Genomic DNA, 17,698 nt, shown 5'->3' on the forward strand with positions numbered 1-17,698 from the left:
GAGTGTGTGGTGCTGGGATTGATTCGTAGTGCAGTGCTGGGATCAAGGGTGCTAGGATGAAGGATGTGAGTGCTACCTGCCTAAGTAGCCTAGATGAGATCTAAGGGACAGAAAGAGCTGTGGTTGCTGCTTGTTGCTTTGATACTCTTTGCCTGCCACAAACTGTTTTCCTCTGCAATACCTGTCTGCCATGCCAGCCTGCTTTGGAGCTGACCAACTATGGACTGAAACGTCTACAAATTGTGGGCTAAATTAACCTCTCCTCAAAAAAAAAGAAAGAAAAAGAAAAAAAGGGGGCTGGGGATTTAGCTCAGCAGCATAAGTGCCTGCCTTGCAACTGTGTGGTCGTTGAGTTCGATCCCTGGTACCGATAAAAAAGAAAAAGACAAAAAAAAAACCCAAACCATTTAACCTCTCCTCCTTCAGTTTTGTGTCAGGTATTTTGTCTCAGCAACAGGAAAAGTAACTAACCCGGGAGGATAGTCCCCAACCATTGCCGTGTCACATCATCTGCACCCTCTTTCCCCTCCTTGACTTCTCTCAGTAGTGCTAGTGAGTGTTGGCTACTTCCCAGTAAATACCTCGATACTTGGAACAGGAGTCACAGTTTTACTCTCACACATGGTAGCAGTCCTGACAGGGCGCTGCTGTTCTTGTTGTTTGTTCTTGTAGATAGGTCAGTGTCACCAAAAATAAATACCATGTGCCTTTTTATTTCTCCCTTCTTAGGAGTACAGATACAGAATACTTGAGTGCTCCAGAATACAAGCACATTCAAAGGCACAAGCACAAATGCTCAGAGGTTAATAGGTGAGATCTTTTTCAGGTAATTGCCTAAAATAATGGGCTACCATTTAGATTCCCTTCTTGTTTTCTTCCCTTCCCTCCCTTCCTCTTGCTCTCTGAGGCAAGAGGATTGCTGTGAGCTCCAGGCCAACCTGCATGATGTGATTTCAGGGTCAGCTTGAACTATGTGATGAGACCCTGTCTCAAAGACCAAATAAATAAAAGTAAATTAAGACAAATCAAAAGGAAACAACAGCAAAAGTGGCTCAAAGGAAATGCATTAGGGTATTTAATTCTGACTTTGATAGTGAGACAAGAAGGAGGCTCATTGCTTTTTAATACTATCTTGTCTTACCTGTTGTCCATGTCTCAAAAGCTTGATTAGCTCTTTGGGAGGCGATGGGAATGTCATCGTCATACAGCCCTGCTGAACTATGATATGATGTATCCATGTGCAGAAGTTTAGAAGATGCAGAAGTACAGTTCTTGCCCTTGTGGGCTGAGACATGAAAAGATTTGTTCCCTTACCCTGTTTCAGATGTCTCAACCTTCTGAGACAGCTGGCTTCCCAGAGTCATGGAGGGTAGATGGGTGCAAGGGCAGGCAGGTGTTTTGGCTTTCAGGTAAGGGAGAAGGCCTCAGGCTGCGTGCCTGTGTGCAGAGGCCCTCACTCCTCACATTGGTCTGTGACCCTATCCCTATGGCAACTTGCCTCCCCTTGCTTTTTTAATTTATAAAGACTTTAGATGTTGCTTTAAGCCAAAGCCTAGACTGGGTGCTATCAGAGTTCCTGAAGAACCCCAGACTGGTGTCCATGCTCCTGGGGCTGTCCCTCTGGCTCTTCGGAGGTTAAAAGGTCCAGCAGAGCTTCCGCCACCCTCCCTGGGAGGGGCTGTTGCTTCTGCTGTGCTCTTTTCCTGATTCAGCGTCTCAGGCTAGCAAGCTCTTTGCTCACTGCAAGTCTGCAATAGTTAAGCTGCCTAGGAATTGGGAGTCAGAAGAGTCTGGCTGGATTGTCAGCTGGATCAGTCCAGGGAGCTACTGTTTTTACACCTGAAGAGTATTGTGGGAATGCAGTTCTTGGTACCCTCTAGGAATCTCTGGAAAGGGTTGCTTGAATACAGCACGTGGCTGTCTTAGTTTCTTCATTGCTGGGACAAAATACCCAACATCCACAATTTCAGGAAGGAGAAGTTTATTTTGGCTCACTGTTTGTAAAGGTTCAGTCCATAGTTGGCAGCTGTGAGACAGAGTGGCATGGCAGAAGGTCATAGCAGAAGGAAAACATCTTATGGTATGGCCACAGAAAACTGAGAAAAAGGAGGGGATAGACCCTCTCGGGCCATACCTCTAGAGACCTGCCCCCTCCAGCCAGGCTTTGCTCCCAAATCCCAGCTACCTGTAAACAAATCAGTGGACTAAGCCACTAGCCAGTGCTAGGCTCCTGTGATCTAGCACCTCCCTCAAGCCCTGCCCATGAGCATATGAGGCTTTAGGGGACAGCTAGATAGAAACTGCAGCACAGGCACTGCATAAATGCAGTTGAGTGGGGTGTAGAGGAACGAAAGCATGCAAAGTTCAGTTAAGACTAGAGCAGAGGCGGCTGGCTGCAGGCTGCAGCCTTGTCAGGGCCCCAGCTCCTGCTGAGTACAGTCCAGCTGGAGTGTCTGCGCTTCCAGGAGTGCTGGGCAGATGCTCTGCCACTAAACTGCACTTCTAAGCTGATGAGTTTTTTTTTTTTTTTTTTTTTTTTGGTACCTGGGATCAAACTCATGACCTCATGAGTTTGAGGCAAGCGCTAATGGCAAGCACTAATGCCGCTGAGCTAAATCCCCAGCCCTGCTGATGGGTTTTTCTTTTTTTCTTTATTTTTCTTACACAAAATGAGTTAGTATAACTGAAGTTTGAAAAACTCTTTTAAATTTGCTTTTATTTTTCATTTTTTAAAGACTGGGTCATTATGTATTTCAGGTTGGCCTGGAACTCACTTTTGTAGCAATCCTCCTACCTTAGCCTCCTGAGTGCTGAGACCACAGGTGTGTGCGCTGTGCCTGGCAAGAAGCATCTTCTCCCTGTCAGAATAGTACAGTACAGACATTTCGAAAACACTAAAGCCATGCTACCTATTGCCTAGTAGCGTACTTGAGTTGTCATACCATTCCCCCTAATAGATCCTCTGTCATTGTGAAGTCTTCAAAATGAAAACATCCTCTCTGCACATGTGTATTTAGTAATTGCTTGCTGAATTCCACTGCAGTAGTTGTCACTCAAAGTGGGTAGCAGTCAGGAAGAGTCTCAGGCTTGGTTTGAGGGCTCTGGGAAGAACCCAAGGCCGGGAAAGTGGTTGAAACTGATAGACTGAGGCAGATCTGAAGGGACGGGGCCCATGGGAGCCCCAGAGTTGGGAGTTAGGGCAGCCAGAGCACCTGTAGGTGCTTTCAGAAGAGATAAAAAACACGGGATCATTTCTCTGGCAAGTGCTAGGGAGGGGAGAGGTGAACAGCACTTCTGTATGAGGGTGCAGGTTGGTGCCAGGTGCCAGCCCAGAAAGTCTGTTCTGCCCTGTGGGTCATTCATTTTTACCTCAGTTGCAGTGATGTGGAAGCTTGGGACATGGGAGTGAGCTTGCCCCAGGTCAGCTGGTAAGCAGCCCCAGGCACTGGAGCACTACTGCATGTGTTACCTTCTAATGTAACCTTCTGGTGAGACTTCTTGCACAAATGAACAGATACTGTAAGGGTATCTTTTCTTATTTTTTTTCTTCCTCAAAAGCAGACTATAACATTCTACTGCCTTTTTACTTAAAAGTGTCAGCTTATTATAGAGACCTTTATTCTTACTTTTAAAAGCACTCTCCTAAATATAAATTTTGTTTTGTTTTTGAGGCAGGATCTTGCTGTGTAGTTAAGGCTGGCCTTGAATTCATTATGTAGCCAGATGGGCCTCAGACACTTAGTAGTCATCCTGCCTAAGTACTGCAGATGTAGTTGTGTGTCACCATGCCCTGCCTAAATAGAATTTTTTTTTTTTTTTTGTACTAGAGATTGAACTCACGACAGTGCACTTGCAAGGCAGGTGCTTATGCCGCTGAGCTAAATAGAATTAGCTTCCTTAAATAGAATTTTTTAAAAAAAATTTTAAAAATCTGCATTGTCCTATGAATGGAGTTGAAGAGGATATTAGAAAATGGAAAGCTATCCCTTATTCTTGGGTAAGAAGAAACAACATACTGAAAATGGCTATACTTCAAAAACTATTATACAGATTTAATGTAATTCTAATCAGAATTACAACAGCATATCTCAAAGAATTAGAGAAAATAATCCTAAAATTTATTTGGAACCAGAAGAGACCTAGAATAACAAAGGCAATTTCTGGGCAACAAAGGCAAGGCAAGGGGCATCATAATCCCAGACTTGAAATTATACTATAAAGCTACTGTGATAAAAACAGCATGGTACTGACAGAAAACAGACCCGAGGATCATTGGAACAGTTTAGAAGATGCAGACACACTAAGCCACCTTATCTTTGACAAAGATGCCAAATACTTTCACTGGAAGAAACACAGCCTCTTTAATAAGTGGTGCTGGAAAAACTGGCTAAAGATTAAAATTAGACCCTTGTCTTTCACCATGCACTAAACTAAAATCAAAGTTGATCAGTGGTCTAGATATCAAAGTAGAAACCTTAGCTCTGCTAGAAGATAGAGTAAGTAAAACTCTTGACGATACTGGTGTAGGCAAAGACTTTATGAACAAAACCCGGATTACACAGGAATCATCACAACGAATCAACAATTGGGATCTCATCTTGTTGAAAAGCTTTTGTGCAGCAAGAGAAACCACCAACAGAGTGAAGAGACAACCCACAGTATGGGGCATAATGTTTGCCAGCTGTTCCTCAGACAAAGGATTACTAACTAGAAAATTTAAAAACAAATAAAAAAGATACCCCCCCCATTTAAAGGTCTGATCCAGAAATGGGCATCTGAGATTAATAGACATCACTCAGGTAGAGAGATGGCAAATAAATATATGAAAAGATGTCCAACATCACTGGTCATTTGAGAAATGCAAATTAAAACAGTAATGAGATTCCGGCTCACCCCAAAAGAAATCAGCCAATCACAAATGCTGGCAGGGTGATGGGGAAAAAAGAACGCTTCTGCACTGTTGGTGGAAATGTAGACTGGTGCAACCTCTGTGGAAATCACTGTGGAGAGTCCTCAAGAAAACTAAAGCTAGACGTTCCATTGGACCCAGATGTTCCCTTTTCTGATATCTTCCCAAAAGATCAAAAGCATCCTACCATGGAGATGTACACATCTATGTATAGCAGCATAGTTTGTAATAACCAAGTCTTGGAAACAGCCCAAATGCCCATCAGCTGGTGAGTGGATAAAGATGTGTGTGGGTTTTTCCCTTTTTAATACAGAGGAGTACTAGTTGCCATAAAGAAGCATGAGCTTGAGACAATTCTAGATAATAAATGGGTGGATTCACCTTGAGACCATATTCTTTTAAGTGAAATAAATTGGACACACATGTAAATCCTGAATTGTTTCTCTAGTGTGACAAACCAAAAGCATATAAGGACCAAAAGGTATAATAGATATTGTGAAACAGGAAGAAAATGTTCATATGGGGAGAGGAACAGGAGAAACGAGAGAGGGAAAAATAAGGGAGAAGGAAAAAAGAAACAAGAAGGAGGGGCTGGGGATTTAACTCAGTGGCATAAGCGCCTGTCTTGCAAGCAGGCAGTCATGAGTTCGATCCCTGGTACTGATAAAAAGGAAAAAGACAAAAAAAGAAGGAAAAAATGGAAACAAAACTTTTGTAAATGGGGAAGGGAGGAGGGTTTGAAGGAAGGTTAAGGGGAATGGGAGAAAAACCAAGTTATATCATATACAGGTACAAATTCTCTGTGATGAAATGTGATCATTATATATACCTAAAATGTACCAATAAAATGTGATTGGAAGAAAGTCCCCACTGTCCTATGAATGGGTAACTTGATAGTTTCTAGGATTTGGAAGTGACAAGCACATGTGGAGTTTGCTGGGTGTTACCAAATTCCCCTCTGTGAAGGGTACCAAACCAGTAACAAATGACAATGCCTGTTTTCCCTCCCTGCTCACTGGCAGGAAGTAACATCAGACTTTCTAACATTTTGGCCCATCTGATAGGTGAGAATGACTTATTTAATTTGCATTTTTTTCTAATTGTGAATGAGCCTGAGCATTTTGTCCAGGGCTTGAGACACATACAGTCATACGTAGTTTAATGAGGATCAGCTTTGAGAGATGTGCTCTCAGGCCATTTCCTTGCTGTGCATTTTGTAGAATGTGTACCATAAGCCTGGATGGTGTGGCCTGCTGCACACCAAGGCCAAATGTGCAGTGTGGACCTAGGCAGACCACTTGATGGGGCAGCTTGCTGGACTGAATATCATAGCAGTTCTTAGTCAGTGGTTGGAAAGGACCAAAGAATATGGTATAAAAAGTAAATGAGACACAACTGTCCAGGAAGCTTAGTCTGAGCGGAGTTTGGGACTGGAAGCCGTTCTGGGTAGGTTGGAGTGTGAATGGAAAGTGAATGGGGAGGGCTTAGGTGGACCACACACCTCGTGGGGCTCTTAAACTGGGCACGCAAGCAACGCTAAATTCACAAAGAATATTTTTCTTTTACCAGTAATTAATCCTGTAGTATTTTTACTTTATAAACCTTTTTGTTTTTGAGGCAAGGTATCATTATGTAGTTCAGACTGGCCTTGAGCTCACTGTGTAGTTTGGCCTATGCTCAAACTCACAGCAACCCTCCTGCCTCAGCCTCCTGTACACCATGCTGGGCAATTACTTGATAAAATTTTCAACTTTAAAAAACTGATTCATCTGTTTTCTACATGAACACCTTTTTAATTTTTTAAACTTCTAAAAATTTAAACTGGCTAGGCAGCTCAGTGATGGAACAATGCCCGACATGCTTGAAGCCAGGGCCTCCAGCACCAGAAACCAAAATAGCAAGTCTTTTTTGTTAAAGATTAAGGCATGGCCAGGTATGGCGATGCACACTTATAATCCCAGTACTTGAGAGGCTGAGGCAAGAGGATTGCTTTGAGTTCAAGGCCAACCAGAACTAGATACATGAGCCCTGGCCAAGACAGGGTCAGGGTCATCAGTCTCACTGTCCCTGTCTCCACATCATGTCTCATTGGAAATCTTTGGGGTGGCAGCACACTTGGAGCTGTCACCTGAGATAACAGGGCCTTCTGAGACTCAGCCTCCTCTAGCATTTAAGTAATGCCAGTTTTCTCTTTTTAAATTCATATATCATGAAATTCACTCTATTAAAGTACACAATTCAGGGGCTGGGGGTTTAGCTCAGCGCAGCATAAGTGCCTGCCTTGAAAGCAGGCAGTCGTGAGTTCGATCCCTGGTACTGATAAAAAAGGAAAAAGACCAAAAAAAAAAAAAAAAAAAAAAAAAAAAAGTACACAATTCAGTGGTTTCTATCATGTTTACAAGATTGTGCAACCATCACCTCTCTCTAATTCTAGAACATTTCCCTTACCTCAAAAACAAGTTCTGGACCCACTAGCAAATTACTCACCTGCCTCCTTCCCCCAGCCTCTGACAGCTCCTGATCTCTTTCTCTCTCTGTGGATTTGTCTGCTGCAGAGATTTCATATAAAAGACCTCACAGTGTTTTCAGGCTTCATCTGTGTTGTAGCAGTTACCACTGTACTGTTTATTGCCAAATAATATTTTATTGTAAATGTATATTTTGTCTGTTCTGTAGTTGATAGGCATTTGGGTTGCCTTTTAGCTATTATGAATAGTGTTATTATGAGCACGTGTGTAACTTTTTATGTCAACATGTTTTCAGTTCTCTTAGTACCTGCCAAGGAGTTCAATGACTGTCCTGATTTCTTTTCCCTGCCAGCACTTGTTACTGCTAGCCTTGTCGTAGCCGTGCTAGAGGGTGTGAGTTGGTAACTCATCAAAGGTCTGAGGTGCACTTTCTGCTGATAAACGAGGCTGAGCATGAAGCGCTAGCTTTGTGGTAGGCTTTTCGGTGCCACTCACTCTGCATTCCCTCTGGAAAGTCCCTCTTGGGCTTTTGTTCACTTCCTGCTTGAAATTAGCAGTTATTTTCACCTCTTGGAGACTGACTGATTCCTCCTTGGTATGCTGATTCAGGAGGGACCACCTGGCAGGTTCCCATGGTTGGGCATCTGTCTTAGTTACATTATGCTCGTCACTGAGACAAAATACCTGAAGCCCAAAGTTGGGAAAGGAAAGGTTTCTTTCTTACAGTTTTTGGAGGTTTCAGTCCACACTCAGTTGGCTCCAAGACAGGCAGGCATGGCTGGGCTGCAGTTCATGGCGGCCGCCAAAAGCAAACTCGAACCAGGAAAGAGAAAGACACACCTTCTTCCTGCCATTACATCACATCCTGGCTCCACCCCTATGTGGGTGGAGCACTGACACCATCAATCCAAGCACTATACAATGAACCATCCCAAATGAACAATGCAAACTCATGAGGCCTGGGGGACACAAACATAAACCATGACAGCATCTGTGTGTCTAGGATTCAAGGCTAATACTCTGTGTGAGCAGGTCTGATTGCCACAAGCCTAGCACAGCCATCGTGTTGGCTCTCCAAGCTGCTGGACCAAAGCTGGCCTCTCTAGGATACCTCAGTAGGCAGGATCAAGGGTTCTGGAGCGGAAATAGTATCGGAAGGCCGTCTGCTCCTTGCTGCAGCAAGACAGACCTGTTCCCTCCCACTAGATGAGTGAGAATCTGTAACTTACTGCTTTAAAAATTCCTCTTGAAAGAAATTCCACAGGCCTTGTTTGCCACCAGGGAGTGTTGTAGCAGCCTTTTGTGCTAAAAAATGATTCTGTCTGACCCAGATCCCCCTTCTGCCGCATGTGACGACTTCAATGAGAACGTTGCTGCCTTGGAGGGCCCTCATCGTGTGGTGAGGTGGAGCTGCTCTGGCAGGGGAAGCCCTAGCGGGAGTATTCCAGGCCAGGCCTGGCCACTTGGAAGACAGAACGACCTTGGCTATTGTCTGGGCATCCTGCTTTGAAAGAGGCACAGGTTGTGCCTTTACCCTGAGGCTGGCCCATTCCAAACTCACATTTCAGAGGTTATGTCCAGCAGCCCAGTGGGTGGTAATCAAATGCAGGTAGAGGCCATCTGCCCAGGCCTCTCCCTCCTGGACAGCCAACTGAGGGCTGGCCTGCCCACCATGGAGCTGCCCCCAAAGTACTCTTTGTGGAGACAGATGGCGTATGCATGTGTGTGCACGCCCGTGCTTGTGTACACACAGCCCTCATTAGAGAGGCGCTGCTATGGAAATGTGATTCAGCCACCTCTCTCTGCATCTAAGGGAGAACCCTTGTTCAGCCCACAGTGAACATATTCTTTTTAGTCTGTTTCTCAAGTTTTTGTGGTTAGAAACCATGTATTTTCCTTGGCCCAAGATGAAAGCCCTGAAATAATGGTCTAATATGTTTTACATAGCTGCCTCTAATGGTGGCTGCATGAAATCTTTCCTTTGCCCTAGTGACCCATCTCCTTTTGTAAAATTTTGGAGTCCATCTTTTATTACCCCAGCTTTTCACATCCCTTCCAAACTGTAGCCTCAACAAATGCAGCTTTTGAAGCCTCAGTTGGTGTAAACATACCCTCAACCTTGCTATGCTGCAATGGCAATTTGGCAAGGAAATGAAATAACTTAAGTGGTATCACTTCAGCATCTTCTTCTAGCCATATCTCCAGAATTTCACACACATATCCTCCAAATGGATTCAGACTCCCATGTTGCTAGATACCTACGGAAAATACTATGGATACTTCCTAGAAATATAGTTGTGAGCTGGGCATAGTGGCACATGTCTATACTGCTAGGACGCAGGAGGCTGAGGCAGGAGAATCACTGAGAGTTTGAGGCAAGCCTGAACTGCATAGTAAGACCCTGCCCCCAAAAAAGGCAAGAGAGAGAGAGAAAGAGGGCCAGGGTTATAGCTCAGTGGCACTGCCTGGCAAGTACAAAGTCCTAAGTTTGATTCCTGGTATTTTAAAAAAATACATAGTTGGGTTTGACCACATCATTCCTAAGGGTTCCTTTTCAGTTTGAAAAAGGTCAGAGGTGATCTTCCTCTGCACAGTGAAAGAAGGCTGGCTTCACCCAGGCACACAAGGACTGTGTCAGCTTCTGAAACTTGGGGATCTCTTCCTCTCTAGTCTCCCAGCTGATCTTCTGGGGGTGATGGATAAAGGAAAATGCCATGAGGAGGTCCAGGGTTGGGCCTCCACTGTGTCATCAGCCCTTGAGAGCATCTTCTTCTGATGGCCTGTTTAGGGGCCTTGGCTAGCAAGGAGGTGTTAGCTGTCTTGGTTTATGGTTTGTATTGATTTACATGTGTATAACATCATGGCTCGTGTTTGCTGAAAATTATATCTTGAACATTTTTTAATTTTTAACCCTTCTCACACTGGCAAGTCTCAGGAACTCCTTGGTGCCTTCCTGGCCAGCAAAGGTGTGGCACACACCAACTGGGCTTGCCTCTGGCCCACATCCTTGCCCTCTGGCAGTAGTCTGTTGCAGGGTCTTTCCTGAGAATTGGGAATCCTAGAAGGGAGGGAAGAAGGTACTCCCAGCTTGCCTCGTTGTCCTTGTGAGGAGCTGCAGTCACATAAGCCATCATCCTCACCATGGTGGGTCCCCAGAGACAGGAAGGGAAGAGGGCTGCTCCAGGGTCCTGACTGGAGTGTGCTCATGGGGAGTACTGAGTGAGGTGGGCATTGGGATGCCGGCTTTCAGGAAGAATATGGGTCCACCCAGTATTTGGAACCTGCCTTGGGACTTTTCTCACATCCCAGTGATGACTGTGCCCTGTTGGGGGAACATACAGCCTCCTGGTCTGCATGTAGCACGTTGTACTACCAACCTGAGTGGGTGCTGAGTAGCACCCTTGAAGAAGTAAGGGAAGTGGACAAGGAAGATTTCATACAGAAAGGAATCATAGGCCTCAATCATGCAGAGAGGAATGCTCTAGAACCATGCAATCTGGAATTCCTAATTCACAGGGCCTACAGGGAGTTTGGTAGACCCCACTGACTGTGAACTGCACAGCTTGCGCAGGTGCTCTGCTTTGCTCCAGGCTTTCCAGACCCTTCTCTCCCTAGGGCTCACACATTGGGAAATCCCAGAGTAGAAGGCTTGTATTTGAGGCTGTCACACAGAGCAAGAGCTTTCATGAGACTATCAGACAATGTTTTTCTGAAGGTAGTTGAATTTTTTCCTTTTTGTTCCTTTCAGGTTTACAGGAACTGATGGGCCTAGTGGTTTTGGCTTTGAGTTGACTTTTCGTCTGAAAAGAGAAACTGGGGAGTCCGCCCCGCCTACATGGCCAGCAGAGCTAATGCAGGGCCTGGCCCGATACGTGTTCCAGTCAGGTAAGAGCCCAGGGGCTGGCTGGCATGCCAGGCCTGTGGCAGGAGCCTGGTTGGCTTTGGGAACTGCAGGTGTAGATGTCTGTGGTGTCTTTTTCCAGGAGCCCTGTACCCTGTGGTACCATGAGCATGGCTTGTGTCGCCTGGTGCTCCGTGGGTGGAAAGATACCTGGGCCATAGCAGAGAGGGATACGTCACTGTGCCCTCCTGCTCCCATATGGCCTGGCTGTCCCTGTTTCTTCTTTCATGGCTTTTCTTTTTCTTTTTTCTTTTCTTTTTTTTATTTGGAGACACAGTCTTACTTTGTAGTTCAGGCTGGCCTTAAACTCACCGTGTAGCCCTGGCTGACCTCAAACTCAAGGTGATCATCTTGCCTCAGCCTTCTGGGTGCTGAGATTACAGTTGTGCACCATCATGCCTGACTTGTCTATCTGTCTGTCTGTCTGTTTCTTTTTTTTTTTTTTTGTATATGTATGTGTGAGTACTGAGAATCAAACTCAGGACTTCGTGTTTGCCAGGCAGGTGCTGCGCCACTGAGCTGTATCTCAGCCCCCCCAGGCTAATCTTGGCTCTGGCTTGGGTAACAGTAAAGGGCGGATAGAGAAGGGAATGAATTGCTAGGAACTTGCTGCCCCATAGGGTGAAGGGAGGTTAGAATAAGGTAGGGCTTCCACAGTCAGAAGTGTTGTTTGGCCAGGTGTGGTAATGTACATGCCTGCAATCCCAGCACTGGGGAAACTGAGGCAGGACGATTGCTGATGATTGCTGTGAGCAGGGCCATCGTGGGCTACATAGTGAGACGCATCTCATAAGAAAGTGGTGTTTGATTCAGATGCTTCACATGCCCTCCAGATGATTGTCCTTGCTCTAGGCTGTCACCAAAGACTGCTGATGGGAACCCTGAAATGGAGACTTTGTGCAGGGAACCTTGATGGCACTGTCTGGGCTCAGTCTGTCTGTGTCTCCTCCAGTGGAGCTAGAGGCTGAGTGAGTTTAGTACATTTCCTTGAAGCCTTAAATCTTCACAGTGTTTCTGTGTGGCTCATGACTGAATTGTTTAGAATCTCCTTCCACGCAGCTTTTAAATGAAGCCTGACATTCTTTCTCCTGGCTTTTTTGCTCCGTGACTGGCATAGCTTTGTGCAGAGCAGTATCTTAAGCCAGCAGTCCTCAGGGTGTGGTCCTTGGGCCTCTTACACCTGAAGCCTCTGCGGCCCTTATTGTAAACACATACTTTGGACCCCATGGAGACCTTGAACTCAAAAGCTAGATGCTTCAGGTAGAATCTGAATTTGGAAAACCATGGGTCTGGTAGCTTCTGTAGGTACAGTGGCTTTTTCTAAAGCCTTAAATAGGTTATATTTTTGAAATATGATAGTCTATGTTGAACACTTTCATCTGAAGCCTCTTGGAATCACTGCTTAGCAGGGGGCAGTCACACAGGAGACGTCTATAACTGCCATGTCCTAGCGTGTATCTTAGATACAGTTGTCCCTTGGAGGTTGCACTAGGTCTTCTGTAAGCAGAATCCCAGAGCTCCTTGCAGAGCTCTGATGGAGTCAGAGTCTAGAGGCTGGCTGTGGCCATCAGTATCTTAACCAGCTTCTAAAGGAGATGCTGGCATAGGTGGTCTATCTGGTTCTACAGGGTTATCAGCTAGGAAGAAGTGATATTCACAGGCAGGGAAGCAGGCTGCCCAGGACAGCTGGCTCGTGTGTCCCTCGGTGCTGGCCCACTGCAGTGTGCAGGCCAGGTCTACCGCCTAAGGCCTTGGTGTCCCACTGCTCCCTGCTGGTGACACTGGAGCTGCCTCTTGGCATGAGCCTGTTTTTAGGAGAGTAGGCTTTTCATGAAATGAAATTAGTTTGCTATGGGGAAGGCAGCTCCACAACTAGGGAACCTCCTGTGTGTGTGCACAGGTGAGTGCCCTGCCCGCTGCTTAAGCCAGTGCATGCTTCTGGGTGCCTGCTCACGTAGGCAGAAGTAAGAGGAAGATAAAGTAGGTGTCAGGTGAGAATCAAGCATATATACAAGAACTTCTGAAAGTAGCTGAGACAGTTCTATAATTAAAATGGAGGGAAGTCGCTGTGTGGGAAAGGTGATAGGACCCAACCCATCCTGGACCCCACCTGGCCTCGAACCCTCGAAGCACCCCTGCCCTGCCTTGCCCTGTCCTGCCCACTGGGTCGGGGTCAGCCCCTGGGAGCTACCCCTGCCCTCCCACCAGTGCCAGTTATGCTCACCGCCTCTGGGTCTGTTCAGGCTTGGTAGTAGTCCCTCAAGGCTCCTTGTCACACTGGCCTGAGGGCACCACAGGTGAGCTTGAGCCAGGCTGGGGAGGTAGGGTAGCTGGCTCCTGGAGCGGAGCCGGCCACTCCGCCCAGCTTCCATTCTCTGATGTGTGAGGCTGCAGCAGCCTGGGTTGGAGTCCCAAACTCGGCAGCTGCACGGGTCCAGTGGGGAGGGGCAGCAGCTGGACATAGGGCAGTCCAGGTGCTGGATGGGCTCCCAGGACGGAACTGCAAGCCTCACTGCGGTTGTCCGGGCTGCTGGGGTTTCCACAGCCTGCCCTGGCCTCCCAGGTGCAGTCACCAGGGTGCAGCCACTGGTGACCGTAGTCCACATTGCATTGGCACTGGTGGGCACTGGTGTCCACAGGTTGGGGGGGGCGGGTGATGGGCACAGCCCCCTGGTAGCTGGGACATGGCTCCCAGCCTGAACCCCTGCTCCTGTTTTGGACCCCTGATGGGGAGGGGCGGCCTCTGCGCCATGGACTTCGTGCTATGGAACTTCATGCTGTGGTGCATGTATTTTGGGAGCAGTGTCCCCTTAGGTCCCTTCTTGGGAGTTTTCAGAATAAAACAGAAAATATAAAACAACAATAACAACCACCAACCAACCAACGGATTTGCAAGAGTTTATTTTGCCCGGGGATCATGTTATAGCTCCTAATGGTGATGTCGGCTCAGGAAAATAATGTCAATGGGTGCTAAAACTGGTAGGTAAAGAAGGTTTTTGGGGGAGCAACATATTTACAAGGACTCAAAAGAACCACTCTATAGCTTATTCATTTTTTAAAAGAGAAAAAGTATTTTTTTTTTCCAGTACTGGAGATCGAACTCACAATCTTGTACATGCCAGGCAGGCACTTGTGCCGCTGAACCTAAATCCTCAGCTCAAGAAAAAGTCTCTTTACAATGGAAAGATTTTTTTGTTTTTGGTTTTTGAGACAGAGTCTTGCTGTGTAGTTCAGGCTGGCCTCAGACCTGCCGTGTACCCCGGGTTGACCTCGAGCTCACAGTCCCCCCCACTCAGTCTCCTGACAGTGGGGTTTACAGTGACATGTGACTTTGCTGTTTTTGTGGTGCCGAGGGTTGGGCCTGGGGCCTTCTACATGCTGCCACCAAGCTGTACCCCCAGCATTCTCTGGAAAGGTTGGAATAGACCTTATCCTAAGCAGATGATCACTGTAGCAATGATACAGGGGAATGAAACTTCCAGCCTACTATGTCCGGTACGAGTTCATGTTCTTTAAAATCAAAGAATGAATTTTAGGAACAACGGAGGTTAAGAGCAGAATATATTTATTGAGAAAAAGAAGACTTCTGTTTGAGAGAGAGACAGAAAGGGTCTCGAGTGGGTTGCGAAAGATTCTGTATTTTCTTGGGATTTTTATAGAGTAAAATCATGAGGTAAGGCAGGTCTAAAGTTGGGGAAAACTGAGAACTCACTGTGTTTAGCCAATAAGATTAATAGTTCAGGTAAAATTGATTAAATTGGGAACAAGTGGGGTAGCAAGTCGGGTACAAAGCAGGCATTTTAGAGAGCCTCCTGTCTGATGCCTGTATTTCTAACTAGCTCAGTTGCCTGTAACAGCAACACTAATAATGAACAAGTTAATTTGGTATATCTCATGTGTTGCAGTGCGATATATGAAAAGAAACATTTATTTGCACTTTTCCAAAAATATTGAATCTGAACCTATTTTGAGCAGTCAGACAAATCTAGGTTGTAGGATATTTTACAAGACAGCTACTTGAATTCTTTAAAAGTAACAACACATAGCGGGGAAGGAGGAAGGAAGGGAAAAGAATAAAATGGAAACAAAGAATTGTTAAAAAAGGGGGGGTGGGCAAGAGGGGATTAAGATGGAGAGAGAAATGGGAAAAAAAGATGAATCAAGATATATCATATACAGGTTCAAAGGGATCATCATAGGGATATGATGAATGTGACCCTTATGTATATCTGATGATGGGTTTTTGGTTATCAGGATTTGAACTCATGATCTCACATTTGCCACTAAGCTATGTCCCCAGTCCCTCATTATATATGTTTGTATTCTACCAATAAACATAATTGTTTTAAAATAGCAGTGCTATGAAAGACCTAAATAGTGGGGTGTGGTAACTCATGGCCTATAATCCCAGCACTCAGGAGGCTGAGACAGGAGGATCATTGCAAGTTCAAGGCCAGCCTGGGCTACACAGTGTGCTCAAGGCCAGCCTGAACTGCATAGTGAGACCCTGTCCTCCAACGCTCCAAAAAAAAAAAAAAAGATGAGAAGGGAGAATTGTCCTCAATCACCAATGGTAGAGAGACCAATTGCCCAGGTGCAACTCAAAACCTAACTTAGTTATGGCAAAGTAGCAACATAGCAATTAACCCTGAATGCCCAGGTTTTACTTTAGAAAAAAGAACTTTACATTATCTATCTCTACAATATCTTTTGTCTAAAAAGAAAAACAGTAACATCCATGCCATAGGTTCACCACCATTGTCCTATATTAAAAGAACTTTGACAGTTTAAATGTGCTGTGTGATCCTAGGTTGGACCCTGAATTGAGAAGAAAGGTCACTTGTAGAGCATTGGAAAAATAAAAATGTAAGCTGTTTTTCAGAATCCTAATGTGCTACCGTGAAGTCCTGGGTGTGAGCATAGCAGTAAGGCTCTATCAGGTAACATCCTCCTTCTTAGGAGGTAAAGGCTGAAGTAGTTAGAGATAAAGTGACACTGTGTCACAATTTAATTGTCAAATGATTCAGCAAAAATGGCATGTTCCTGTGATCTCAGCACTTGCACATGCCTGCCAGACCAAGGGACAGCCTGGAAAAGTGCTTGAGCAGGGAAGCCCCTAGGCCTAGACTGCTTGCTTCTTTTTTTTTGTCTTTTTCATTTTTATTGGTACCAGGGATCGAACTCACAACTGCCTGCTTGCAGGGCAGGCACTTATGCTGCTGAGCTAAATCCCCAGCCCCGACTGCTTGCTTCTTAGCATAGCTCTGCCAGTTCTTGCCTGCTGACCACGGAGGCTCTAAATCCATTCACTCCATCTGGAAAGCAAGACTCGTCATGGTAACTGCTCATGAAGTTACTGATGGATTAAATGGCTCATTTAGAACACACCCAACACATCATACTGTATAAGTGTGTAATCTTTTTTTTTTTTTTTTTTTGGCTTTTTCGTTTTTATGGGTACCGGGGATCGAACTCACGACTGCCTGCTTTCAAGGCAGGCACTTATGCCGCTGAGCTAAATCCCCAGCCCCAAGTGTGTAATCTTTAAATACCTTATATGAGTTAAGGTTTTTTGTCTTCTGTGTTTGGCAGTAACCATAAGCACTGTATTTAACAGCAGAACCCCATTGGGAAATCCCTTGTTTGTCACTGCCTTAATTGGCATGGTATTTGGTGCCTTTATTTTGTTCTGATGCAGAAAATCAGTAGTGATACAAGTACAGTTGTTGTGTATGTCACATTATAGCCCAAAAGCAAATTCGGTTCAGATGTGCGTCCTTGATTTTCTGCAGTTACTTTAGTAGTTGCCTCCAAAGTCTTATTCTAAATGCTATAGAGTCTGTGCAGTTCGCAAGACCTTGTAGAAAATCCTTTAACAAGGTGAAGAATTGACCGGTGCAGCCCCCCAATGAGACAGGAGATGCTCTTGTGGGCGACAGTTAACTGCTGCTTTATTTACGCGGGCTCTGGTTTATATATTTGGCCGTGACCAATCACAGGCTGCCACGAGGAAGCCGGGTGGGAATGGGACGCAGGCTCTGGCTACTATATCCAGCTGTGGCCAATCAGGGGTTGCCACAGAGTCGGCATGGGGCGAATACGGAGTGAGCACGAGGTGCGCACGGGTTGGCTAATTTAAAGAGTGACGTAGCGCATTGCGGAAGCTGGCGTGGTCCTTAGTCCCGGGTGGGGTATGGTATGTTGAGCGCCTGCGCCCAACATCTCCCCCTTTCTTTATAACTGACGCAGGGTCTCCAGAGGTCGGTGCCCCTCGTGAGGCGTCATGCTGTGCAGTCATGACGGTACCTCACTACCCATTGGTGCTCTTTTGGAGGGGGCGGGAGTATTGTTTTATGAGCCCAACCTGCATGCTCATCGACTTGGAGACCGGGGTGTCTCCTGGCCAAGGACGACACCCCC

General features: G+C 45.8%; 1 protein-coding gene across 8 annotated transcripts in view; it reads left to right on the forward strand.

Moving 5' to 3' along the window:
- The window catches only part of Sufu (SUFU negative regulator of hedgehog signaling), a 128,828-nt gene that overhangs the window by 18,915 nt on the left and 92,215 nt on the right, over nucleotides 1-17,698 (forward strand). For all 8 annotated transcript variants that reach the window (XR_010046200.1, XR_010046202.1, XR_010046201.1 and 5 more), the window contains exon 3: nucleotides 11,126-11,262. Coding sequence is in view for 5 of the 8 variants with exons in the window: in XM_063244605.1 (XP_063100675.1) it covers nucleotides 11,126-11,262 (137 nt within the window). In the remaining 3 variants the exon portion in view is untranslated. The remainder of the gene's footprint in view (nucleotides 1-11,125; nucleotides 11,263-17,698) is intronic.

This window comes from Cavia porcellus, unplaced genomic scaffold, assembly GCF_034190915.1.
Source record: "Cavia porcellus strain 051 isolate PalLab524CR breed Dunkin Hartley unplaced genomic scaffold, mCavPor4.1 scaffold_2, whole genome shotgun sequence".
Lineage (NCBI taxonomy): Eukaryota > Metazoa > Chordata > Mammalia > Rodentia > Caviidae > Cavia > Cavia porcellus.